The sequence below is a fragment of the Lonchura striata genome, chromosome 4, assembly GCF_046129695.1.
Source record: "Lonchura striata isolate bLonStr1 chromosome 4, bLonStr1.mat, whole genome shotgun sequence".
Lineage (NCBI taxonomy): Eukaryota > Metazoa > Chordata > Aves > Passeriformes > Estrildidae > Lonchura > Lonchura striata.
The window spans coordinates 38,774,290-38,801,291 of record NC_134606.1 but is presented as its reverse complement, the minus strand read 5'-3'; the positions used below and the strand labels follow the sequence as shown (position 1 = coordinate 38,801,291).

Genomic DNA, 27,002 nt, shown 5'->3' with positions numbered 1-27,002 from the left:
CAAAGAAAGGAGAACTCAGAAGACGGCAACAAGAGGATACAGACGGAAGGAGCAAGAAATAAGGTAGGACCTGGAAACTGGGTGTGGGATTAAGGGAAAATGAAGCACCGTGCAGGAACGGAGGACATTATTAAAAATAAGGAGCTATGAAAGTAAAAAGTGGCAATGTGGCAGAGGGAAAGCCATACACACTGAGTAGGAAGGCCAGTAACTATTGAAAACATGGGTGGGGGAATTTATGTCACATTTTGTATTTAAACTGGAAATATTAGCCCTCCTTCTAGCTCTGTAATGTTTAATTCTACAAAAGATGAATGTTGTACTATCCTGTCTAATTAAGTGTCATCAGAGTGGGAGAAAGAAAAGTTGTCATACTATACTGTGGCATGATAGCTAGAAATAATAGCAATGAAAGAGGAACTAAATTAACTGGGAAGGTTATGGGGAAATGCTAGTAGTGAATATCTCTGATAAAGCACTAAATAGCATGATTTAAAAGAGTGTCCTATCAAGAAGCTATTTTTCAGATTTACAGAACCAATTAGCTTCCATGTTTCCTTCCACTCTTCTTTTAATTGTTAAAATCAGTCTCTTTAATAAGAAAATTTAGTCATTTCAGCAGGAGTTGTTTCTCTTCATACATAGAAATGGCTCGTAAGCACAAAACTAGAGATAATGTTTTTAAAGATATTTCAGCTGATTATTAAGGTCTTAGGGTTCTCTTTTTTTTTTTTCCTTTTTTTCCCTCCTTTTTTTCAACCTCCAGTATTTTCTTTTTCTTTGAGGGACTTACCTGATTTTTTGCATTCATATTTTTTGTTTCCCTTTAAAAAGATTTTAAGTGGTTTTGTTCCCTTTCCATGGAAACTTTGTGAGCTATATTTGCAAATCTGTATCTCTGCTTTGAGTTTCATAGTCTTAAATGTGGCATTTATTAGATTTCCCGGTATACTTTCATAGAAGTGCTTTTTTAGTTGTCTTTATGGTCTATCACTCAGAAGTTTTAATACAAAAAAATCTGCTAAGTTTCTGAAATTAACTGTTTTTGTTCTAATAATGCATTATAAAGGGAGGAATAAATAAACAGGCCTTTCTTTCTGCTTCCCCCATTTCCATCTTTTCAATATATGCAGCCCAAATAGCAAGTAGATGGAACTAGCTTTACTCACACCTTCATTCCAAGCTGACAGATTGATAAACTTTTGTTGTAAAGTAAAGGAGACTTTAGGATTAAAGGACACCCTTTAATATCCTTTTGGATTTTTTGATAACTGAAGCTTGGTTCAAAGACGCTTGGTGTTCTTCAAATCCCAGAGAAGGTACTCACTGCTAACTGTTTACTTCTGTTCCATCTGTTTACAAGGTATTCCAACACTTCAGTGGAAACATCCCTATTGTATAATGTCTATCCATTCAGCTTTTATCCTCTGTACTGTGCAGCTTTTACTTTCTAAAAGTTCACTTACACTTTATCATCTTGTCAGATCTCTGTTATGCTGGCTGAGCACATTGTCTCATTTACTGTCACTTCTAATTAGTCCTAAATTTCAACAAGCCTCATTTTCCTGCACATCATTTTTCGTCCAAAATTTTCTAAATCTTCTGTTGCAGAACAGCTCTGGTCTTTGTATGCTGCAATATGGTAGATGGGCATGCAAGGCATTTTATCAGTGTCTTGCTGTAGTTACTGTCTCTCTGCTTTAATGCATCCTGACCCAAATGTTTTCTGAAATAGTTTCCAACATTGACTTAATGAAGGATTTATGTTAGCTGACATACTTGTTGTTTCTCCTTTGTATCATCAAATAATTCTCTGGTTAATTCTGCGTATTTTCATATGTTTGCAGGTGTTGGTGTGTTAAACAATTTATTGTATGCAGTAGGTGGTCATGATGGTCCTTTGGTAAGAAAAAGTGTTGAAGTGTTTGACCCCATTGCCAGTACCTGGAAGCAGGTTGCAGACATGAACATGTGCAGAAGGAATGCAGGTATGTGCAACGATGACTAAAATTGTGCCAGTGTCGACTGTGAATGGCATTTACCTGGATTTCTGCTGCTTTCATTTAAAAAACATGCTTTTGGGGGGGTGTGGAAGTCAATTACTAATTTTGTTTTTCTGCCCTTTTTTAGGTGTTTGTGCTGTAAATGGTCTCTTGTATGTAGTTGGAGGAGATGACGGTTCCTGTAATTTATCAACAGTGGAGTATTATAATCCAACAACAGATAAATGGACTGTTGTGTCATCTTGTATGAGTACAGGAAGGAGCTATGCAGGTAAGGCATATAGATATTTTTAATAAATTTTTTAAAGTATAACATTTGACAAAGCATTCAGAGTCTTGTCTAAGGTAAAATCTAAGATCATAAAATGAATAGAAAAAATCTGATGGTACATTTTGACTTCAAATAATTACTCACTACAAGGAAAAAGGGATTAAAGTGTACCCAAGAAGGATTTAGAACATAAATGGTGAGTCAGAAAGATGATTCTGATATGACCAGGTTTTTTTAACAAGAAATATGTGTCTCAGTCTAAGGGATACAATTCCAAAGTTCTTTGGCATATGATATTTAGAAACTGAGCTGTTTCAGGAATCTTTTCCTTCAATAACTGCAGTTTTTTCAAATGAGTTATTTAAGTGAATGTTAAGGATATATTTCACCGATAGCAAAATTTAACTTGATTAGTCACAGAAAAATTCAGAACTTGGCACTTATTCAGACAGCTTTGTGTCAAAGAGAAATTAGGAAAAAATATGTATATTGTTGCTGGTGCACAGTTAAATGCTAATTGCAATGTATCATATTATTTTTTTTCTTGATTTTAAAATCTGTACTGCCTAAAGATTTATCCCTTCCCCCCCCCCTCCCTCTAGGTGTTACAGTTATTGACAAACCATTATGATCAGTGAAGGGATTTTCAACTTGATTATGCACTAGAAGCAGTCTTCAACAAGTGTATTTGAAGTGACTGAGTATCTAAGCACTTCTCTACTTGTAGCTGCACCTTGAGTCACAGTGGAAGATGTGACTGTCTACAATTACAGATGACAGATGATGAAGATTACTCTAGGTAGAAGCAATTTGTAGGATTATTCTGCAGCTGAGCAGAAGCTGATTGAATTTTTGAAGTCGTGGTGGACCATTTTTTTTATTGCAAGGTCTTCAGAAAAATTCCAACACTTTCCTAAGGACCGACTTCTGTCAGTCATGACTCAGAAATGGATTGTGAGTGAAGAATGGTGTGTATTCTGGTGAAAGTAAATTTTTGTCTTATTTTTTCCAGAGACTAATAAATATATTTAAGGAAATGAACTGTCAGTCTTCATTGTAGGTACTGAATCCCACCTCAGTAATTCAAACTGGCATGGGGTACATGTTTCCTTTTATAAAACTTTTGTTACATAACTATACTGCGTGCATATGTTTGTGTGAGCATAAGTTGCTCTCTATTGAAACTCTTCAAAACCTGATTTTACTATTTATAATTTGGCACAGTACTTTGAATATGTCAGTACTATGTTGTAAAACAGAGATGTATTTTTTGATATGTAACAATGCTTAACACTAATTCCCACTGAAGGAGATCAGAGGCGGTTTAACACTTCTTGAGCAGGTGTAATTTCAGTATCTTTTTAATAAAAATGTTGTCTGTACTTACAGGGTTTTTTTTTTTCCTGTTCGATTTTGGTCACATTTAGATGTTACTTCTTTTTTACCTTTTTATCCAAAAGGTGATTTGGCATGAAAATAACTGAAAATTTATAGTGAATGTATGCGATTGCGTTGAACTTGCATGGTACAAAGGCCTATTTATGCGTGTAATCTCAGCTTCTATTAGCCAATATCTGAATACACTGTATATGGCCATGCTTCTAAAGCAGCACATTTCTATTTGTTCTTGGATGGCCTCCTTTTAACATGACCAAAGTTACTGTCATATTTGAGACATTTTCTTCAAATAAAAGTTTGTACATTGTTTCCTAATGCCAACAGGTCGCTTAAAACTTGTGTTTCTCAATACAAGTGTCAAACGAAATAATCGGTGAAATAAACTGGGGGGTGGTGGTGGGAAGGAGCTGGGAGATGCTGGTGCGCTAAAGGTCTGAATGCCAACGAATTAAGATTTCGGAGCCAGTCCTGGGAACATCACTGTTCTGCCATAGGTCTGAAAGCTGTGGCTGTCCGTGAGCGCAGGAATGGCCAGCACTGGCTTCCCGGGAAAGCGCCCGAGCTGTGACATTGCTGACAGGGCTGGGAGTCACGTAGCTGCCCGAATTCCACGTCGGGCGTGAGGCACGGTGGGGCGAGGCTGTTCTATCTGAACAGTGCACTTTCACCGCATGACATCACCCGGGAATGCGGCTGTGGCCGCCGCTGCCATGGCGACGCCGCCGCCCGTGACTTCCATCTTGTCACTACCGCGGGCGCAGGCACCTGCAGGGGAGGCACCGCGTGCGCCCGCAGCCGCCGCTGCTGCTGCAGGCGAGCGCTTTGAGCGGGGCGGTGATGGCGGCGGGTCCCGGCGGGCGATGAATCCCGGCGGGTCCGGCGGGCGATGAATCCCGGCGGGTCCGGCTGGTCCCGGCCGCGCCTCCCGAGCCGCTCCCGGGGCCGCTGCCGCGCCCGGCCGGCCCCGCCCCATGGCGTCGTGCGCGTCACGCGCCGTCCTCCCGCCCCATTGGCCGCGCGCCGGGGTCTCACTATCCTCACTCCACCCCTCCAGCCAATGGCCGCGCGGGAGCCGCCGCCGCGGCCCCGCCCCCCGCCCGCCTGACCCTGCGCCGCTGCCGCCCGCCGGCCAATGGGGCAGCGAGGGCGGGGCCGCGGCGGCGGCCAATGGGCGGCGCGGGCGGCCCGGCGGTTGTTGCTGCGCACACGGAGCCGGCGCCGCTGCCAGGTGAGGGGCGAGGGGCGAGGGCGGCCCGGGGCGCGGGGCCGGGCTGCGGGCTCCCCGGCTGCGGGCTCCCCGGGCTGCGGGCTGCGGGCTCCCCGGGCTGCGGGCTCCCCGGGCTGCGGGCTGCGGGCTCCCCGGGCTGCGGGCTCCCGGGCTCCCCGGGCTGCGGGCTCCCCGGGCTGCGGGCTCCCGGGCTGCGGGCTCCCCGGGCTGCGGGCTGCGGGCTCCCCGGGCTGCGGGCTCCCCGGCTGCGGGCTCCCCGGCTGCGGGCTCCCCGGGCTGCGGGCTGCGGGCTCCCCGGGCTGCGGGCTCCCCGGCTGCGGGCTCCCGGGCTCCCCGGGCTGCGGGCTCCCCGGCTGCGGGCTCCCCGGGCTCCCCGGGCTGCGGGCTCCCCGGGCTGCGGGCTCCCCGGCTGCGGGCTCCCCGGGCTGCGGGCTGCGGGCTCCCGGGCTGCGGGCTCCCGGGCTGCGGGCGCCCCGCGGCAGCGCGTCTCGGCGCTCCCCGCGCGGGTGCCGGCCTGTGTCCGCCGCCTGGCAGGGAGGGCCGGGCGGCACGGAGGAGCCCCGGTGCAGCCCGGCCGCCGGCTCCCCGCGGCGTGTTCGGGGGTGGCGGCGGTGGTTACGGTGCCTTGCGCGTCCGTCCGCCCAGGAGCCGGGGCTGTGAGCTGCCTTGGCGTCTGCTGCGATGCTTTGGCTGTCATAAGAAGCGGCAGCATCGCGGTGCTGTTGCTAAGGAAGGAAAACAATATCTAATGTTAGGTACTGGTTTGGTGTGCCGCTTAATATGTGAGAGTAATTACACATTGGAATGGGCTGCCCAGGGAGGTGATGGAGTCACCCTCCCCGGAGGCGTGTAAGGAAAGACTGGATGTGGCACCTGGAGCCGTGGTCTGGGTGATGGGGCGGCGGTGGGTCATGGTTGTAGGTGGGTCATTGTCAGAGGCGCTCAGAGCTCTTTTCCAGCCTGCGGTTATCTGATTTGTGTCGGATTTAGCCTAAGTGTACCTGCTGGGGATGGACCAGTGTCCTCTCACCTGTGAGTTGCAGACCTGTGTGAGAGTGGAAGATGGACCTGTTAAAGGGGTCCAGAGGAAGGCACTGGACACGTCATCAGTGGGGAGAGTTGGGGTCGTGCAGCCTGGAGAAGGTTCAAGGGACACCATACTGTGGTACATTAAGGGAACTTTTTGCTAAGGCTTGTGGTGACAAAGGACAGGGCAGTGTTCTCAAACTAAACATGGATAGGTTAAGAGTTGGCATAAGAATGATACTTTTTATAATGAGAGTGCTGAGACACTGGAACAGGTTGAGTGGAAAAGTTCTGTATACCCTATCCTTGGAAGTGTTTGAAGGCCGTGTGGGATGGTGCTTTGAGCCACTTGATGTCCTGAAAAATGGGCAGGGGCCCATCCCAAGAGGAGTGGACTGTAAATGATGTTTAAAGGCCCCTTCCAAGCCAAACCAACAAGGAGCCTAGTCTGTGGAAATGGCATGAGTTCAGGGCACCTGCAGAAATGCAGCTTCTGTGGTTTTGGGATCTGTGAGGAAAAGTCTGTTTCGGAGGGAGAGGTGGATTTCCTCAAGTCAGCTGCAGTGTTGATGTAATTTTCAGGGATTTTGGTTCACAGCCAAGAGAAAAATAGGACTGGATAATCAAGAGATCACAGTTAATTAAAAAATAAAACTAAATATTTTTGAACCCTTCCATTGCTCTTTTAGTACAGAATACAATTACCTGCAAAAGTCTTGAAGTAAAAATTTGGCTAGTAATTAATATTTCTTTATCCTTTTGCTCCCTTGACATAATCTCAAAACCTAGGAGCTGATTGTGTCTCAAATTGGTTTGCCTCTCAAATCAGTCTAAAGCTTTGTTTCTTGAGGCTATTCTGTATGAAGAGAATTTGTCTTTGCTGTTCTTTCTCAGCTTTTACTTTAAAACTAGGTAATGACTCTATCATGTAATTTTTTTTTTTTTTGCTCTGAAGATTAACTTCTGTTTATTGGATTTTTCTCAAAATTTGCAGGTTACTTCCAGACAACTACAGAAGAACTGTAATTGTGATGTTTTATGATTGAACCATGGCCACGAATGACAGCGTTAATATCTTGAACTCTGCTTATCTGGCAGTGGAATATATAGACTCCTTCTTACCTGACAATCCCCTGCAGCAACCATTTAAAAATGCTTGGAATTACATGCTGGATAACTACACAAAGTTCCAAATTGCAACTTGGGGATCACTTATAGTTCATGAAGTTGCATACTTTTTGATCTGTGTACCAGGGTTTATCTTTCAGTTTATACCATATATGCAAAAGTATAAAATTCAACAGGTAAGAGAAAGTTACGAAGTATACACCGACTTGTCTTTGAATGTATCAGGCAGAGGATATAATCACAGTATCCTGGTTGTCAGTGTATATGGTTCCATTTCATCTGTCACTTGGACATCCTGGAAACAACAAAGTAAAATTACTCTGTGTATGAGGAGAGAAAGAGAACTGGAATATGGGGGAAGAAAAGGAGATTTTTCCCCTGAAGAAGGGTTATGCTTTTCTGCATGGTCCTATAGAGAGGAAAGGGTGTGTCAGCCTTACTGTTAGCAAAGTTTTATATATATAACTTTTATATCAGCAGGGAAAGTGAATAGAATTCTGGCATCTGGTGTTAGAGGTGTGTCTTAGTATAAAATAATTAAATGGTGTGCTTTTTTTAATAGCAGTGCTCTTCTTTGAAGTACCTCTATGCACTTCCTCTTGAAAAGATTTTGAAATATTTTGACAATGAAGAAAGCCTGGGATGGATTGCATACTCCTAATTGGAGGCAAAGGCATATCCAGTATCTAAAAGATCATTGGTTTCCCCTAGTTCATTATAATTTGAGTTAGAAGTTAATAACACCAGCTTCTGAATAATTGATGGAATGTCTCCCTGCAAAAACTGAATGTTTTCAAGACAATTATTTCTTCAAAAGCTTTTTTCTTCAGCTTCTCTTTGTATTATTTTAGCAATGGAAATGCATTCTGTGGTGTGAAGAAAGAAAGAAAACTTGGATTTTCTTAAACTGTGGAGTATGAAATGTTCCTGCTAACTATAAACATTGAGAAAATAAAAATAGTTTGGAGGTGACTGACAAGACGGCTTATCTTAAAACATTAGCCTAGAAAAATAAGGTTTTGATAAAACTGAATCCAGTGCCATGTTATTTGTGTTGCCTGAGTTAAACTGTATTACTGGAATTATCTGTCTTCCAAGGTGGAATTAAACTGACTCCAAATTAATTTTTGGAGCACTTCACTTGTGTGCAACAGAAACATGTAACACAATGAATTCTTTTTGCTTCATTTCAGGATAAACCAGAAACATGGGAAAAACAGTGGAAGTGTTTCAAAACCCTCCTCTTCAATCACTTCTGCATTCAGCTTCCTCTGATTTGTGGTACCTATTACTTCACAGAGTATTTTAACATCCCATATGGGTGGGAAGAGATGCCGAGATGGTATGTAGGTTTTTCTGATATGGTGATGCTGAGTACGGCTGGAGGCAGAATATTTAAGAATTAGTGTTGTCAACTCTAATAGGAAATAATTTTTTGGCAATGTAAACTGTGTTTGTTAATCACCCTTCATTTGCTGCTTAGCTGCTGTAAGAGCTAATTAGAATTTTTAAAATATTTTTAAATGGCCCCAAACTGTTCTAACCTTTGGGAGAGAAGCGGGATTAGGAGGGAGTTTATGGAAGCAAAGCAAGATTCCTGGCAGGGGTGGGTTAAATGTTAGGCTTTTTTTGGGGGGTTTTATTTATCTAAATTTTTTTATTCCTCCTAAGTATCTACCTTTCACCTTTTTTTATATCACAGCGGTAGAGTGTTCCTCAAAGGAGACTATACCACCTTCACAGTGTTCTTTTCTTGCTCTGAACTGATGGGCTTTTGAACAAAGCTGGATTAGCTATAAATGCCCTCTTCTCCCCTGCCCACCACAGCAACAGTAGTTTTGCATCACAGAAGGTCATCTTTATTGGAGAGCTGTTTGCTCTCTGGTGTAGATGGCCGATGCAGCTCTAGGTTTTTTATCAAAGTCTCACACAGTCTGTGGTTGTTCTCTGTAGACTGCATTTGTAATATTGAAATGACAGCTTGTTACACTGTGAGTTAACACTAACTGAAGTGAGTTAATGTGTGCCGAGTCACTTCAGCATATCAACAGATGAGCTGATAGGCACCACAGTCTTTTTACCTGGTAATTAGTATTTTTTTAATGTTAAAAAAGTAGTGCACTGCTATTTAGTCAGTAATAGGTATAAACATTTCTGACCATTATTAGCATATAAACTATATTCTCTTTCAAGAACATATGTCTGCTAGTATTTTCTATAACTAATAGATTTTCTGCTTTTTAAAGGTATGTTCTGGTTGCCCAGTGTTTTGGATGTGCAGTGATTGAGGATGCCTGGCACTATTTTCTGCATAGATTGCTGCATCATAAGAGAATATACAAGTATATCCATAAGGTTCACCATGAGTTTGTTGTATGTATTACTTGATTTTTTTTTCTTTAATAATAGCTTTTAAGTATATGTTTCATAGAACTTACTTAAACATCTTACTAGAAAGACCTAAGAATTTTGCATTCCTTTGACAGTGTGGTTAGATGCCTTTTCTTGGGCACTTTGTCAAGAAGAGTCATCCATTTTGTTTCTGGAAACACCTCCTGTAATTTTATTTCATTTCAGTGAAATTAAAGATCACACTCCTGCTAAGTTTGATTGTATTTATGAGCAAGGTGAAGTGGACTTTTAAAAATGCATATATAGGTCCCATTGCTAGGGGAAGGGAAGCAGTAGATATCTGGAATTGTTCATGAGTTCCCCACCACACAGGCTGTTACCCAGAGCATATGAATCCCCAGAATGTGATCAGACAGGCAGCTCTTGAGCAACCCCAGTGTGTGCATCATGTATTTGATTCAAGGAAGGGATTACAGCTCTGGATGAGAGCCTTTGGAATTAGTATAGCCCATTGTGCAATTCAAATGCACAAATACATCAAGAGCACACATTTTGGGTGGTTCTGCATTTAGTGGTGTTGGAGCTGGCATTGAGCACCAGTGCTTGCACTTTGTAGATGATACTACTGTGTTTTGGAGGCACTGCCTGTGGAGCCCAGGAGTCAGTGCAATGAGTTTCTGTGCTGCTGTGTATAACCTAGTCTGTGCCAAAAGGAAACTGCAAGCTGCTGGGTCACGGGTGCTTTATACATGCTGCCAGCAGTAGAGAAGCTTGGTATGGATTGATGCATGCATATGTACAGACATCTGCAGCAGCAGCTGCTCTCTTCCTCTTGCTCTTGGCAGCCCCTCAGGTCTCTAGCTGTGGAGCAGCTTTTGGCCATTATCCTTGAGAGTGGTTAGCAGTTCTTACAGAAGTGATCTGTAGCCTAATGGCTGTTTCTAAAATCTTTTTCTGACAGTAAAAAGAGATGTTTTTAAAGTATCCCCTAAGACAAAGTGGGCTTCATTTTTTCTGATTATCTTATTTATAACCGTTGACATTAGTTAAAAACTTTAAAAACTGTTCTCTGTGTATGGTGTTCTGTGATTGAAAACTCTCTGGAATGTCTTTTTTTGCTAAACCAAATGTAGGAGTGACTGGGGTGTGTGTGTGTATATATATGTGTGTATATGAGAGGAAATGTTTTATGTCAATCTCAAAATCACATTTGAGGGGTACAAACTTATTTTATAAAGTGGTCAAAGATGAGGGATTTTTCATTTTTATTTTGATAATAAATTTCTAAGTGAGTCCTGCTTCTGAGAATATTTTGGCTTCCTTCTTTCTTCTGCTTCCAAGACTGGATGTATAGCAAAGCTTGGTAGGAGCTTGCCAAACACTTTTAATATTCCTGAAATAATGCTTTGACCTGGAGTGATGGTAAGCCTAAACTAAAGTTTTCAATTTTTCAACTAGTAGTGAAACATTTGGAATCACTAATAGAGTGATAATCCTTATGACCTTGGAATACTGTTTTTTCCAAAGAGGAGCTAAATATGTGTGTTATGGCCCTTGCTCAATCATACCATTCCCTTTGCCCACAGCATTGTTCTGTTTGTCCTGTTGTAGTCTTGTGGGGTATTGGGGAAGGGAGAGTATTGCAAAATGGTGCTTCTGATTTGGGAGTACATAAAACTGAAAATACTGACTGTTCCCTGTTTTTTATCTCTTTCTAGTCTCCATTTGGAATGCAAGCAGAATATGCACATCCTCTGGAAACACTCATCCTTGGAGCTGGCTTTTTTATTGGAATTGTTGTTTTCTGCAACCATGTGGTTCTTCTATGGGCATGGGTGATCTGTCGCTTGATGGAAACCATTGACGTACACAGGTGAGATGCTCATTGCTTCTTAATAATTATTTTTTCTCTTGTCCTTACATCACACTCACCTGTCCCTGTCTCTGAGATGTACTTTTTATTTTGCACTAAAATGTGTTTCTGTGTCTTACAAAGAGAGAGACAACCTAGGGAGTTATCACTCTTCTCTGTTTTGAGGTAGTGTTAACAGCAGGTCTTGCTGATTAAGACTGTGGACTATCAGCTAGAGCATCTCAAGGAGGGTTAGAAGAAGCTAGGCACCTGATTAGGATGTCTGGCTATTGATACCTGGTGTGCAAGTGATCTTATGCATATTGGAATACCAAAAATCAATTACAAAAGGTGATATTCCAGCCCAGGGTTCTTTCTGTTTAGTATTTTGTCAGGCTTTTCTTGCTCAAGAGAAACTTTATGCTCTGTAACCACTGACTCTCTTTGAAACAAATGCATACATTTATTTTGTTTGTTTGTTTATTTACTGTGAATTAAAAAGACAAAACTTCCTGTCGCTGTAGTAGAAGTGATGAATGTGGCTCCAAAATCTTAGGGCAAATCCCAGTAGGCTTAGTTTCGTTCATCTACACATGAATGAGCTTTTCTTTGCTGTGTTCAAGAGGCAGGGGACACTAAGAGTTTATTCTTGACAGTATTAACGCTTGACCTTGTATTTGTAAATATATTATGAAGCACATAGTGTCTTATTGCAAGTGGAGTATCAGGTGTTTCAATGGAGCATAAACTACCAGTAAATTAATGGTATAAAGCATTCCAGATTTAGTCATGTTTTGCTTGTAGACTTCTCAAGTGTATGTTGTGACATACCATAAACTTGTTGATAAAAAATACAGATTTCCTATTATCACTTTAGTTTGTTTTCCACGAGGGGTTTATAATGAATTGCCTTGCACTCTCCCCACTAGGTGGTAGTAAGAGGCTTTCCAGTACTACCAAGCAAAGGAGTTGGAATCCCTCTAGAGCACATTGTTCTGCTTTTAATCTTACTTTAATCATATATGTGGATTTTAAATATTTGATGAACTTGATGAAAATAAGAGTGATTATGATTGCTGATTTGAGATGCTCTCTGAGGAGCTGCTCTGCTGATGGCCATAGCTGGCACTTTATGTTACTTCTCGTTCCTCCTTCCTAAAGTCACTCTAAGATAAAACTGCTAAGCCAGCAGGAAGGCAGCCAGTGTGATTTTTTAAGTTACCTGCTTAAATTTTTTTTTATTGCCTAGTAAACTGAGCTGAAAAACAAGTGCCAAAGCCATTGTGGGATAGTTTACAGAGTCATTTGTCTAAGAGCAGAGGGAACTTGTTTTCATGTTAAGCCAGTATCATAGTGATTACCTTAGGACCATAGAATACCATAAAATATATTTCTTTAATAAAAATAACAAGTGAATGTGTATATTTTGTAGTTTATGTCTCAGAAAAATCCTTACCCTAGTTGCTTTTCTTTTTTTTCCTGCCCTGTAGTGGCTACGATGTCCCGCTGAACCCTCTTCATTTGGTGCCTTTCTATGCGGGGGCCCGTTTCCATGATTTCCATCACATGAACTTCATTGGCAACTACGCCTCGACTTTCACATGGTGGGACAGACTCTTTGGTACAGACTCTCAATTCATTGCCTATCAAGAAAAAGAGAAGAAGAAACAATGCATAACAAAGAAGAAGGCTAACTAAATTTCCAGTGTAAAATTCAACTTTTGCTTTTCTGTAAAGCAAAGTAGTGATTGGGTGTTTAGCATAAATCTTGTTCCCTGGCTACTAAGAGGTAGGGAAAAACAGCTAATTGAACTGCAGTATCTTTCTAATGGGAATGTTTTCTATTTTATACATAAGTACTGCATATATTTTAACTACAGATTTAAAGATGATGGGAAAAAACAGAGGTGATTTGTGTCTATCCTTTTTTTTTGACAAGAAAAAAAACAGGTTTATCTATAATGTTGCCCATTTTTGGATCTGGGTAGAATTACGTATGTACACTGAAGTTGGTCTTAGTTTTTTTAAGTATATATTCTTAAATTTATAATATCAAATAGCAGAAATTATTAACTAGCATCAGCACTGTATTATTTAAATATTGGGTAAAAGTTGCTTAAAACCAAAACGTCTGTTACTAGGAAGCTTGGACAGGTCTTTTGCACACTGGATAATGTGAACTGCTAATAACAATATCTGGCTAAACATGAATTATCGGAGACATTCCTCATCTAGATTTATTATGTTATTTTAGATTACAGATAAAAAGAATGGAAATTTTTATTTGAAGACACTGTTTTTTGCTGCTCTCTTGAAGTTGGTCTGTCAGTGTACTTAGCATTTACATTACATTCTTCTCTGTGTTGTAATTTGCTGATCTGACTTGTTGCTATATTTGCACTTGTGACTGATGAAATAAATGTGGTTTGGTTTGATGCATGTATTATACTTTTCATATGCTTTTAAACACAAAGCTGTGATAAAACCATGTGGGATACAGGGTCTTACTCTTCATCTCTTTAATAAAGAAGCATTATTTGTTAGGATGGTTTGCAGCAGTGCCATCTGTTAAACTATTTACAGAGGCAGCAGTGAGAAATGGAAACAGAGAACACGTAAATTCTGCTGGTTTTTGTTTTGAAGGACTTGGGTCCATATCTGCTCAATGTAGCAACATCTTTTGGGATGAGTACATTCTCAGGCTGCAGCTTGATCACAAGCTAGAATCTCAAAATCTGCTGCTTGAGTTGCACTAGTCACAGAAGCAGTAGTCTGATATTTTGGAATCTACTATAAGTGTTTGTCTGTTGCACAGTAAATAACAGTGGAATATTTGAGAAGGGGTTAAACCCTTAAAAGATCTTTCACTTTGTACTGTCATGTCAGCTGCTCTTCAGACTTCAAATACCACTTCATCTACTCAACAAGTCCCTTACACGACTTTACAGTGTTTTGCTTACTCAAGACCACACCTGAATTTTAGTGCTGCTTCATATGCAATATGGTATAACTGTCAAAACAGACAATCCAGTGAAAGTGCAGATGAGATCAGGCTTCTGATGAAAAGTAAGGTGTTAATGACATGCAGAATGACTCAAATATTACTTGAGATGTGGAGGTAGTTCAGATTCCTCTTCTGTATGTGCATTGTAGGAGCTTTTACTTCTTTATCTATATCCCTGTTGAAAGTCAGTATTTTTCCTCTTCCCTCTAAAAAGAAGTAAAAAAAAAATATATTTGACTATCGCAGATGAACAGAAGCTAAATCCCTGTATTCTTCAGTTTTTAGCAAGAACTGGTACTTAAGCCTTGCTGAATCCATCTGCACTGCCTGCCTGAACTCTCCATGGTGGAAGCAACCTCTTTAATCAGATTTCAAAGATGGCCATTATCCTCTGCTTTGTCAACTTCCACTCCCATCCTGCAGCTGCAGCTATACTTTGCTTTATTTGACTGAAGCATTAGCCTAAAAACACAAGGAGCTTTCAGAGCTTCAGCTTTTCCCTGTGAACATCATTCTACTCATTTGTTCTCAGCCTCCTGGCTTATGCCTCTGCTCACACTGCTACAAAATTATGCACAACTGGGAGCCACTTGCTTAAATATTCCAGTAAAGTTATTTGTAAAAGCTTGGTGTCTCCTCAGCTATTGCAGAGTGCTAAAAACATGATAGGATTGATGTAAAAATCTGTAATGTATGTTCCATTCTTTAAGAGGTTTAAAAGTAAAGAATGCAGTTTTAACACGCTATCATTTGGGGAGGTGTGCATGGGTTTTTTTTGGATCTTTTTAAATTAGTTGAATCTATGTTTTTCTGACACCCACTGATGTTTTAGTTTTTTGGGTTATTTTATATACATACTTAGTGTACAGTGTGATCACATCATTGCTTTTGATCTTTCCCTATGAATTGGAGAATTATGCATGCTATGCTGCTTCATACTTTCTTTTTTTTGCGGAACAAAAGTGTGCCTGCTGTACCTCTCAACACAGGAACTTGCATTTGAAAGCCACAGGCTTGTTTTCTTCAGGACTCAGATGGACCTGCATTTTACCACCACCCCACTGCTTTTTCAAATGCAGGGTCCTGTATGTATTGCTAAATGTGATGCTGGCAAGTAAATGACCTACCTCATTACTTTGTGTAATTTCCTAACATAATTCTTGTGTTAGGAAATTACATTTTGTAGATGTTAGGCCTTTATTAAAAAGACTTTACTGATTGCCCCCCCTCCATATTTTGTGAGAGAGACTATAGAATATATGCAGATCTGAAAACAAGAGGTTTTTTTGTGCAACAGTAAAAAAAGATAAACATGACAGTTTTGGGTCCTTACAATGCACAACAAAACCTTACACAATCAGTTGTCCTTTATCTTCTTCAACAAGGAGACATTTAAATATGGTAGGACAAGGGAGTAAGTGGGGGAGAAACACTTTCCGCTTATTTTTTTGAAAGTCCAATTTGGTTTAATTAAAGCTCATCTGTGGGAAGTAACAGTTTGTACTGTGCCTTAGGATATGACAATAATTAAGTCCTAGGTAAACCATTAATTAATTTATTGGAGTTAATGTCAAAAAACCTATGGAAACTTAATAAATATTACAAACTATAATGATTAGGATTGCAAAATAATCAACTGCTTTTGGCAGCTGATGTGAAATACAAAATAAGGTGGTTTATTTTATGCTACAGCACAGTGTGCCAGAAAATATTAATATTGATTGATACTATGATTATAAGATTATATGACTTCATTTATTTTCCTCACAGTTATATTGCATGTTTAATGATAATTTTTTTTAAAATGTGAAATGTTTCTACATTTTTAATTTCTGTTTTTGTTGAAAAATTATGTTATTGAAACTTTCATTATGGCTACTGATAGTTATTGTTAACCACAATGTCTGGTTAATTGCGTCCAAATTTCTGCCCCAAGTATGGCTGCCTCTCTTGCTCCAGCAGCTGCACCCCTCTGGCACTTCTTGTTCATTGAAACCTGTAACTGGCAGGTCCAGGGAGAAGGCAACTTTCTGTCATTAGTTCTTGCTAAAATTTTCTGTCTGTGAAGGTAGTAAACACTATAGTCAAATCAATTTTCAATTTCTTTTTCACCAGCTCACCGGATGATATCATCCTCCAGGATCGGGCATTCCCTCTGTTTATCAAATCACTGCTGTGGGTTGTCTGAATTTTCAGTCTTGTTTCAGCTGTAGATATCAGAATTGTGTGTCCATGTTGTTCTCACTAAGACCACCTTGTGATATAATCACATAATCCCAGTTAATCATTTTCTTTCTGTCTAAGCATTGCACTGGAAAATACAGTCATTACCCATCTTTAGTGGTCTCTCAATGCTTCTGGCAATGCTACTTGCCAGACTGTCATCTGTGTTTTACATTTCTTGCTCTTAAGTGTAATTCACAATTTGCTGCTCTGAAATATTTACATATGCTTGACTTACCAAGTAAATCACATTCCAGAGCTGCTATATCCTTATTATTCACCATTCTTTGTCATCCACACTTTTTAATCAGTTATGATTCACATTTATGTAATCACTGAATAAATTAACCCATGGACTTGAAATACCAGTCCCTGGGGAAGACCAGAAGAATGCTGCTCTAAGATCATGATTCACCGCTTTTAAAAAGCCCTATCGGCCAGTTTTTCAAACCCTCGCAATGTTCCTGCGTGGCAGTTTCTCTGTGTGAGTACTTGGCACCATAGGCAGGCTGTAGCATCTCTCAGAAACAGCATTCCAGTCCAATATCCAGGACTGAGCATCACCCCAGGAGCAGTTTTTACTCCTGCAAACTTGAACAAGGGGCAGCCATAAGTCACTGCTGTTTGTGTAGGTGGAAATGTCAAATATATTTTGTATGAAATTGAAGTTGCAGTCTATAGAGTATTGATGCAGAATTGTTATATGTACAGGATAGTTACCACACAGCAAGAGAACAGTTCTAAATACCTGATAGGGTTGGGTTTCAAGGGTTGGCTTTCAGTACCATGTGTGAATCATCTAACAGCTGGAGGCAATAAAAGACTTGATCTTGCAGTATAGAATTTGGAAGGTGGATGGGTTTTTTCCTCCTCTCCCTTTCTGCAACCTCATGCATAAGTGATTTGTCTGTATTTTTATTATTGAAATTTTTGGTGGTGGTGGATTTTATTTTGCCCTGCCTTAAATTAATCACCTCAAGGTACTGGAAAATCCTCAACTTCCTCTATCTCAACCCTATTTTGCGAGTCTATCCAAGACATAGGGCCACTGAGTTATGCAAGACATTTTGAAGGTTGGAAATAGATGCTTCTGTCTTGAAGACACAGCTTCAAGTGCCCACAGCTGTCAGGTGTAGTATATGGGAATATAACCAGCACTCTGGTAAGTTTTGTAAAATCTTCTTACAGTTACAGTTAGCTCTATCTCCTTGCCTGGTTTGTCAATGCTGAGATCAACTGTCCTCTCTTTTAAATTGATTTGGATAATTTTATTCCTAGCATTAAAACTCCTTTCCAAATACAAACCAGACAAGTTTAGTGTTTCCATGGTGTACGTACTAGCAGTAGTTTGTTATTAATAATGTAAATATCTGCTTTCAATCATAGAGCACTTTTAGGATTTCTGATATTCCATATGTTCTTCAGTTGTTCGTAAATGGACGTAGATTTAGGGTTATCTTTCTGAATAAGAAAATAGTTGCCTTAGCCTTTTTGTCTTGTCACACAAACAAAAAAAAGATGTTCAAAGACTTGTAAGTCTTGTTACTTGTCACTTCTGTGAGTGAGTTTATTTTGGAAAATATATGCTTCCTGGTGAATAATGATTTGCTGAAAAAGATTCAGGCAAGTCAAAAGCATTGGAAAATTTGATTCAGCAAATTCTATTTGGCCAAAGGAATGAAGTAATCTGTAAGTATATGAGTGTTGTATGTATGTTTTGTGTACATGTAGATTTGTCTATAAATAAGTACTTTTGGAAATGCTACTGAATTTCTTTTTGTAATTACCAAGTTATTTAGGCTGTGTCTGTTGGCAAAATATAACTTACTATTTGTTGCACCATATTCAGGTATAAGAGACAGGTAAAGCAGATTTAAAATCTATTGATCAGTAGTTTTCCTGGGGCAATTGTGCTCTACTCATTGTTACTGTCAGCTTACAAGACCATGCCCAGGTGCCTGGTTATGCTTACAGGCTGGGAAAGCCCTTGGGGTTGGAGCATTCCTCTGAGATTGAGGCAAGTGCCAAAACTTTTTACATATTACAAAGAAATTTGGCCTTTGAAGATAATCATCCACAAACTATGGAAAATGGAAGGAAGGATTAGATACAAAGGAAGACACCAATTTATTCCTCCTACTCAGTTCTGCATATGTTCCTATGCTGTCTGAGATTTTAAACATTGTTTTTTTTTAATCCCTTATTAAAATAGGTTAGTATGAGTGAGCTCAAATATTTGATAATATATAAACCACCCTGATTTACACAAGATATCCACGTGTATTTCTACACATTATATACATACTATTGTCTTAAGTTTTCTTTTAAGAGAGTGGGTGAATAAGTATGAAAACAGAAGTAAATCCATTCAGAAGTAGGTGTGAGACTACTTTTATGTAGTGGAATAATAATTCACTGCTTGAGGAGATGAAAATAAATAGATGATTTCCCAGCCTGCTTGTATCTTTTAGTGATGTATTTTGGTCAATTAAATTAGAAGAGAAGCAAATGATTGTTGGTACAAAGAACAAAATGGTTGCTTTTTGGATCAGAAAGTTCCCCCAGAAAATGTTAATGTAACCAGCATCAGCAGATTTGTTTACTTTGTATATTGAGTACAAGGAAAAATTATGAAGAAAACAAGACATTTTTAGCCTGTGAGAAGTGTAGCCAATGCTGCTAAAGAAGGTGCCTCTTTTGAGTATTTGATCAGCTACTGTGAGGGCTGCATGTTGCACATAGTTCTAAAACAGTGTGGTGTCATAAACAATTTTTTAAAATGTAGTTCAATTCATGCTGTTAGGAAGGGGAGAAGTCAGAGGGAGAGCCCTTTTGTGATCCTAAATTCAAACAGTGATCATGGTCAGAGAAAACGCCGTATCAAGGAGTTTCTCTGTGTCCTAGTCCTGCAGAGCACTTAGTGCAGATTAGTGTTGTGATAACTTCAGAGCTAATGGGACATGCTATGACAGACATCTCCAAAAGTTTTCTAGCAGTAAGAGTTGAAGGCACCAAAAAGTGCTCTGAAGGTGCCTTTGTATGTGGTTGCCCACTTGTAACCCTGGAATTAAACTGGGCAGGGCAGCTTCTGAATCTAGTTGGCTTTGAAAGACGGTGAAGACTGGAAGGGCTGAACTGTGGTTCTTGCTATGAAGAAACACTCCAAATAATTCAAGGCTGACATTCAGGGCCCTGGAAGGTAACAAGTATAGGCAACAAGTGTAGGTAAATAGAGACAGATACTCAAGTATTTATGTGTAGTAGTTTTATATTCAGGTCTGTGTTTCAGATGCTGGATCACTTTCTGAGCTGGTACATCACCAAAGGTCAGTGAAAACATTCTCCTAGAAGAGATTGTGTCCACTATCAGCTTATTTGAAGTAGATACTCACAATTTACAAAAATATCCATATTGTCACCAAAGATTATTAAAAACAATCTTCCTGAAGATTGATCCACTATTAATTTGTGGTAGAAAGAGGTGTTATACAGGCTCACCCTTATAAATTAGAAGATCAGAATAAGCATGCTTTATATTATCGTGGACAAAATTCTGTTTGTAGAAGGATGAATTGGATGTGTACTTTTCAAAATTAACAACCCAATATGGAAGTTGCTCTTTAGCATTTAGCCTTTTGCTTTCAGAACTCGTCCTCTGCAGGCTGTTCCAACATAATCTAAACAGCTGTGCCTACGAAGACAAGTTGAAAAGAACACGGCTTCAGAATTCCTGTAGTATTTGCGGTCTAGAAGAAACTGATTTATTAATATATGGTGAATGGTTCTTCACACAAGCATTTGCTTTGAACAGACTGGAGTATGCACTGTAAGTAATGTCAGTATCAGAAAATAAGTCTTGCTTTATCCTTTCCTTTCTGTAATGCAGCAAAGACGCCTTATAAATGAGGGCAAAGCGACCCTGCAGATGTGGGTTTATAGTTTTCCCTATCAATCAAATGCATTTGTGTTGCCCTGCAATAGCACTGAATCATTCATGGAGCACTCTGTTACTTTACATTTGTGGGTTAACCCGCTGGGACCGCATAAAGTGACGAGGCGGTGCGGCAAACGCGAGCCCGGATTCCCGCAGCGTTTTTCTCGCAGCTGGTTGATCACAACGGCTTGAGCGGCTTTCCCCCGCATCCTGCGGCCGCGGCGCCCGCCCTCCGCGGGAGCGCTCGGGACGCGGATCGGGGCGGAGCGGCCGGTCGCGCCCCGCCCCGCCCCGCCCGCCGCCCCCCGGCTCCCTCCCGCTCCCTCCCGCTCCCTGCTTCCCTCGCTGCTTCCCTCCGTACCGCTGGTGCCGCCGGCGCTGGCGGAGCAGCAGGCGGGCGGGATGGCGGCGCGGGTGCTGCTGCTGGCGCTGTGCGCGGTGCTCGCTGCCTGCCGGGCCGCGGCAGAGCCGGCGGCGGGGGCCGCCAGCCGGCGGCGGCGGCTGAGCGCCGAGGAGGGCATCTCCTTCGAGTACCACCGCTACGCCGAGCTGCGGGAGGCGCTGGTGGCCGTGTGGCTGCAGTGCCCCGCCATCAGCAGGATCTACACGGTGGGGCGCAGCGCCGAGGGCCGGGAGCTCCTGGTCATCGAGATCTCGGACCGGCCCGGCGAGCACGAGCCCGGTAAGGGGGCGCCGCCGCACCTGAGCGCAGGTACCGGCGGCGGGCGCGGCCCCGGGGCGCTCGCTGCGACACCGGTGCCAGCCACCGTCCGCGCCCGGCGCGCAGCGGCTCTGAGCCGCTGCATTTAGCGCCCGGTGCCGCAAGACACGCCTGGGCTCCCCGTGAAATACCCGGAGCGGGCTCGCCGGCAGGGCGGGCGCTGGCCGCCCTTCCCCGCACGAAGCGCAGCGCCCGGGGAGCGGCGAGTCCCGGCCGGGCTGTCCCCGGGACGTGTCACCCACCGCGGCACGCTGCGCCCGCCGGCACGGGTGCCTCGGGCTACGTGATTGCGCGTACTTAGAGTTTGGGACACCTTCAGAAAAGGGAATTTGATTGATGCCGTGCGATTTATTGCAACTAGGATTGTCTCGATTTCATTGTTTCTGCTTTTAGAATGGATAGTGTCGCTAATGTCAGTATGTGGAAGGGCTTATCCGTGAGAGCTGCTCGGTACCTTTGGCCCAGCCATCAGCCTTCTGCAGTCACGTCCTCACATTTCCCTCTCTGGGTTACAGCACAGGTCTGGAAGTCCGTGACTTTTAGGTGGAGGTGTGGCTTCTGTGGCTCCCCGGGGATTTGGCAAATGCAATTAGTGCTTAATATTCTGCTTTATGGCCTGAATATAACCTTGCTTTGTGTCCTCAAGAGACTTAATTTTGGGGCTACAGATAGAACTTAGAGGTTATAGGATACTGGACATAGGGGGATGTAAGAGGAAGGCAGGGTAAGAAAGCATTGTCTTGGAATGAAAAATGTAGGGAATGCAGTGAAATTTGAATAATTTCTTTGTGGTGTGTTGCCATCTTGATAAGAGGGGATGAGGATCCCGAAGCTAAGAATGAATCTATTGCCATTGTGTAATTCGCACACTAGAGTAATAACAGTAATTCTGGGATTTTGTGTTGCTGCCAGGGAATAGCCCCTATAGCTCATTGATGTGACTGTTGTGTCAAGACAGCTGAAAAGGACAAAAAGAGCAGCACACTGTGCAGCTGAGATGGAGCTATGCCTCTTCCTGGAGACACACTTCTCTTGGTGTCAGTGATGTGAGAAAGGGCCTGTCATTGAGCCCAAGCTAAAGGGAATACAGCAGTATATGAATAACAAACTACAAAAAATAAAAATTCCTATGGATTGCATCCACATACAAGCTATAGAGAGTGCCAAGCATTTTCTGGAACATGCTCGGGCACCTTACTAAGGGAGCCCTATAGACAAAAATGCCACATGTTGCAATGTCCAAATCACATGTCAGGGAATGTGATGAGGCCTGGCAGTCTTTAGTGGTGGATGCTGAAAATGCTGGTTTTTTGAAGGGGATTAACCAGAGTATGAACCACAGCAAATTCATTGTTTTATTTCAATCCTCACTTTCATTCTATGAGGTTCTGAACATTTTGCAAAAAGTGGGGGACTACTCCTCTCTGTAATAGTGCATGGGAAAAACTCGGGATCTTCTTGGGAAGGGCAGCAAGACAGACCTCATGCATAGTTACCCTTGCCCTCCTTAGAAATAACTGTGAAAGCTTTGATACCACCCTTGCTGCTTTATTACAGAGCCTAAGCACCTATATATTGTGCCAATGGTTGCATTAGAGGTGTTTTCTTCTTAAAAATGTGCCCTTTCTTCTACTGTGTAGTAAAAGGCAGCACTGTTTATTTTTCTATGGGAGCTTTTTTAGCTGTGCAGTAAGAAAAGTGGAGCCTTGTATTAGCCTTGGCAGGAAATGTGAGGCTGATTCTGCTCATACCTGAAGGGGGAACCCTGCTCACTCTGAGCATCCATGCTTGATCGGGGCAAAAACCTATTATTATTAAAAAATGATGGAATCAAAGACACACATATACAAGCACATAGTTACTTTTCATTTTTCCCAGACAGCCAAAAAGTTGTACGTTTTGAACATAATCTCTTCCTGCAGGACATCCTGAGTGTCACAGGATTTAATTTTTATATATAGGGAAGTATTAACAAAATATATACTGTCGTTTATAGATTTATAGTCTATAGAAAGCTTATACTTCTAGAAGGCTGATGAGGATAGAAGGATGATACCTGAATCATCTAGTGAACAGCTGTGAAACAAAAAGTTTGTGTTCCCTTAGTGAGCAAGTTGATGACAAAACAGATTAGGAAAGTGTCAGCAGAGCATCAGTAAAGACTCTTTGTACTGAGTAAAGAGGCTTTGTTCTGAGTAAATCAAATACTGCATATACATGCAACCATTGCATAATCACATATATTGCATGGTTGTGTAGCCTTGTGTGAATGCATTTGATTGTATGCAAGCATATAAATCAACTTCAATTTTTGAGCATCAGCCATTTTTTAAAATTAATTTGTAAAATATGTGCAATGTTTGAAAAAAAAATACTTGAGAGAAATAGAAAGACTTCAGAAATGTGCTTTAGACCTCCAAGGCAACTGGAAAAAATCCTCAGTGAATGAAGAAACTGGAACAAATCATAAAGGCCTTATTTTTTCCTGGGGTAAATATTCATTAGGAGGGTTTTTTTTTGAAGCCCTGATACTGCGTTGGAAATCAGAATGACTTCACATGAGCCAGTGTGGTTTCTTGCATAGTCATACCACTTGTCTTTGTGACTCTTGGAGACCTGAATTAGTCACTTGCACACCGTGAGCTGAGCCTTCACTGAGCTCTTCCTGGGGACACGATAAATGCCAGAAGCGTGAGACTGCCTGAAGTTTCTGCTGCTACATTAAACACGTAGAGAATGTGCTGCCTTCCTGCAAGGTTGAACACCACACTACCTGTGCTTCAATTGTGCTTCATGCCAAACAGTGTTTGGACTAATATCTGTAGTTTTGTGCATTTTGTTGTGATTTTTTAAAAATATTTGTTTGGGCATTTATTGTGGCAACAATTTCTCTAGGCTGATACTACATTTGTGTGGGAGATTAGAGCCTGCAATCACTGATGGAAAAGAAGCTCTTGTATAAGGAAAAGCACAATCTGGAGATGAAGGTATTTGAACTTGATAAAGTTTTATACCAAAGCAGAAAACATCACATTGAGTCACTGAGGACAAGGCAGTGAAGGCAGAGAAGACTTTAATGAGACTGTGTCAGTGCTTACATGTAGAAGATGTTGCGTGAACATAGACTGGAAGCAACCAAAATATTTTGGAGTAGCTGTGATTACATGAGGAAATACTGTTTTGTCCCTGTGCTCACCAAAAATTGACAAAGTTGACAGAAGCCTGTGGATGGCAATGTCAGATAAAATGAGGAGAAAGAAGTTGTGGGAAGTTCACGGTGGACCAGAGGAAAACAGGACATTTGATGGTAAAGCACAGATTTATTTTTGTTTTTTCTGGGACAATACTTTGCCTTCGTTCACATGCAGGAGAATACTGACTACTCCTGAGAGAGGAAATAGGCTCTTGCTGTGGATGTCTGATGTTCTGTTGAACAGAGTGTTAATGATTTTATTGTTCATACTTTTCCCCACAAGCATCTTTAAAAATACTTCAAATAGAAGGAAACTACTAATAATTTGTAGTGGAGTGAGACAACAGATTTTCTATAAAATGACATAGTTTGCCATTTCAAACAACAAGGCATCATGAAGTGGTGAGGCAGGAGCACACCGAGTGTGAATTGAGCAGTGCAGCTGTAACTTGGAACATTCACAGGGCCCTGTGGAGGTGACTTCAGTCAATTTTATGAGGTGCAGCTCAGCTACAATAATCCTTGGACCCATCACTTTATCAAAGACTCCACTTGGCAGGGTGAGGAAATGAGCTGGGTCAGTCACTGCTGGCACTGAGCCTAAATAAGCTTCTAGGCTTCCCAAATGGCAGCTTCTGTACTAGCCCCTCCAAAGCCCCAGATGTGAGGCTCTCAGTTTTTGCACACCCCAGCCATGCAGTGCTAGAACCATTTCCTCCTGCAAAAAAATAATTTGAGGGTGACTAAGAGAGAAGTGAAAATCGTGCCTCTGCATTGATGAATGAAGAAATCCAAGATCTGACTGCTAATACAAACAGGTTTTTATTCTGTTGGTCAAGTGCTCCTGTATTCAGCTGTGGCACCAGCCATGCAAACTGGTGCTTTCAGTGGTAAGAATTAGCAATAAGTAAAGCTGATGAATTTACAAGGAGAAAAATTGTTTCTCATAATATCTTCATCACTGTTGGACTAAACCCATTTAAAAATATTTCTTGATTTATTGTAATCTAAATAACTGCAGCCATTTAAGAGAACCATGAGCAAGTGCTGCTCTTTTTCAAAAGAGAGAGCAGGAAGAAGGAGCAAATGTGTAGGAGGCTGCTGAGGTTTCAGGCCAGCATGAGCAGGAATCAGCTGTGCTGCTGTAGGTGGCAGCCAGAGTGGGATGTCACCATTGGATGTCACCTGTGGGTCTTATGGGCTGTCCTGCTTCAGATGAGTGGGTGCAGTGCTGGGGTTGGTGGCAGGGTGCTGTATCCCTGGTGATGTCAGAAAGCACACAGCTCGTCTCTTGGTTATGGAGTTGTCATCAGACGCAGCTGTTCTGACCTCATTATCTACAGTTAATTGCACTTGATTTTCTGAATCTTTCTTTTCCTTGTGCCCCAAATCAGCACATAAAAATCTTACGAGTTCTTTGATTGAACCTGTTGGTTTCCCATATTTGAAAAACGTTACTACAAATATTGCACATGGCAAGAGCTTGTTATTAAATCTAGATATTAGAGAGCAAGCCCAATTTGTGCTCGAGGTTTAAGCAAACGCCAGTTTTTATCAAGGCCCACTCATGTAGTGTTCCCTTTTTCAAGGGAGATGTTGAAGGGTACAGGGCTGGTTGCTCGTAAATGTGTGTGCTCTTGGTTCATACTCACCCAGCTGCACTGCATAAAGGTAGGGGCTGTAAATAGGTCGGTGTCAGCAGAGCAGTTTGTATCAGGAATACAGGAGATGCTGTGCTGTGTTCTCATCCTTTCTGTCAGCTGTGGTTCAGCTGCTCTCCTGGCTTAGGTTTGCAATCCTCTTTAAAGGTGAGCTGCTGCCTGGGCACCTACAGCACCAGATGAGCAGGAGCAGGGCAGCTGCTCGTGTCTCCATAGGGATGGATAGAAAATGCAGAGTAAAACATGGTTGAACTTACTCCTCATGTACCCTTCTGCAGTTGGAATTTTCTTTCCTTTATGCCTCAGGGAACAGATTCTTTCAGAGCTTGTGAGGATGTTCTGGCTTTCTCATCAAAAACTGTCAGGGATATGCTACTGACTCGCCTGCTGGGAGTGCAGATCTGGGGCGGGCTGTACCTCCTGCGTTCTACAGAAGGCTGAGAAGCTGTAATTACCTTTCCAGCAAAATCCCTTATGGGTTTTGTGCCGGTTAGGGTACCCCCTTGAAGTCACCCAGTCAGGATTGGCCTGGGGTAGTTTCTGGCAGGATGATTTTAATGCTGCCTGCATTCAGAGTGTCCTTCACAGACTGTGTAGGTTGTGCAGGACTCGGGAGGGATGTAGAGCAGCATGAAGACAGCTGCATGTATGTGCTCAGTGAATTTTTTTGACTTAGATTCTTCTTCCTTAATTTTATCTTTCTTAAATAATATTTCCTTAATAGTTCTGATTTCATGCTATCTCAGTTCTCATGTTCAGCTAAAAATAGAGGTGTAGAATACAAAACTAAAAATGTCTCACAGAATTGGTGGGAATCAAGGAGAGGCAGACACGTTTACAGATGACATTGGCAGCTAGTTGTTCATGCCATTCACGTTCCCATTGCAATCCATGGAAATTGCCAGTAGGTGTGGTTGGGCAGCTGTGCTAGGCAGTCTGCAGTGTTCTCCACAGATACAGTGCTCTCACTCCAAATCGCTTCACTGCCTGAGGTATTTAAAGACTTCT

General features: G+C 41.8%; 3 protein-coding genes across 4 annotated transcripts in view; all 3 read left to right on the top strand.

The window, feature by feature from the left end:
• Positions 1–3,993, top strand: part of KLHL2 (kelch like family member 2) — a 53,901-nt gene extending 49,908 nt beyond the window's left edge. Inside the window, exons 13-15 of the mRNA XM_021550256.2 lie at positions 1,848–1,988; positions 2,131–2,274; positions 2,877–3,993. Of these exons, the coding sequence (XP_021405931.1) occupies positions 1,848–1,988; positions 2,131–2,274; positions 2,877–2,905 (314 nt within the window). The 3' untranslated portion in view covers positions 2,906–3,993. The remainder of the gene's footprint in view (positions 1–1,847; positions 1,989–2,130; positions 2,275–2,876) is intronic.
• An 819-nt stretch (positions 3,994–4,812) lies between these two features.
• On the top strand, positions 4,813–13,693 carry MSMO1 (methylsterol monooxygenase 1). 2 transcript variants are annotated; one of them, XM_021550253.3, is made up of 6 exons: positions 4,813–4,900; positions 6,921–7,230; positions 8,248–8,396; positions 9,301–9,427; positions 11,125–11,279; positions 12,749–13,693. In XM_021550253.3, the coding sequence occupies exons 2-6, from the start codon at positions 6,976–6,978 to the stop codon at positions 12,954–12,956; spliced, it is 894 nt and encodes a 297-aa protein (XP_021405928.1). In that variant the 5' UTR covers positions 4,813–4,900; positions 6,921–6,975; the 3' UTR covers positions 12,957–13,693. The 2 variants fall into 2 exon arrangements, with proteins under 2 accessions (XP_021405928.1, XP_021405929.1); XM_021550254.3 differs by lacking the exon at positions 4,813–4,900 and adding an exon at positions 5,481–5,655.
• A 7,113-nt stretch (positions 13,694–20,806) lies between these two features.
• Positions 20,807–27,002, top strand: part of CPE (carboxypeptidase E) — a 55,704-nt gene continuing 49,508 nt past the window's right edge. The window contains exon 1 of the mRNA XM_031504723.2: positions 20,807–21,101. Within this exon, the coding sequence (XP_031360583.1) occupies positions 20,822–21,101 (280 nt within the window). The 5' untranslated portion in view covers positions 20,807–20,821. The remainder of the gene's footprint in view (positions 21,102–27,002) is intronic.

Excerpts from the sequence above, each read along its gene's own strand:
- MSMO1 (XM_021550253.3), top strand. The coding sequence starts at position 6,976 with ATGGCCACGAATGACAGCGTTAATATCTTGAACTCTGCTTATCTGGCA. Across the intron at positions 9,428-11,124 it reads AGGTTCACCATGAGTTTGTT|TCTCCATTTGGAATGCAAGC; the intron begins GTATGTATTACT and ends ATCTCTTTCTAG. Across the intron at positions 11,280-12,748 it reads GAAACCATTGACGTACACAG|TGGCTACGATGTCCCGCTGA; the intron begins GTGAGATGCTCA and ends CCTGCCCTGTAG.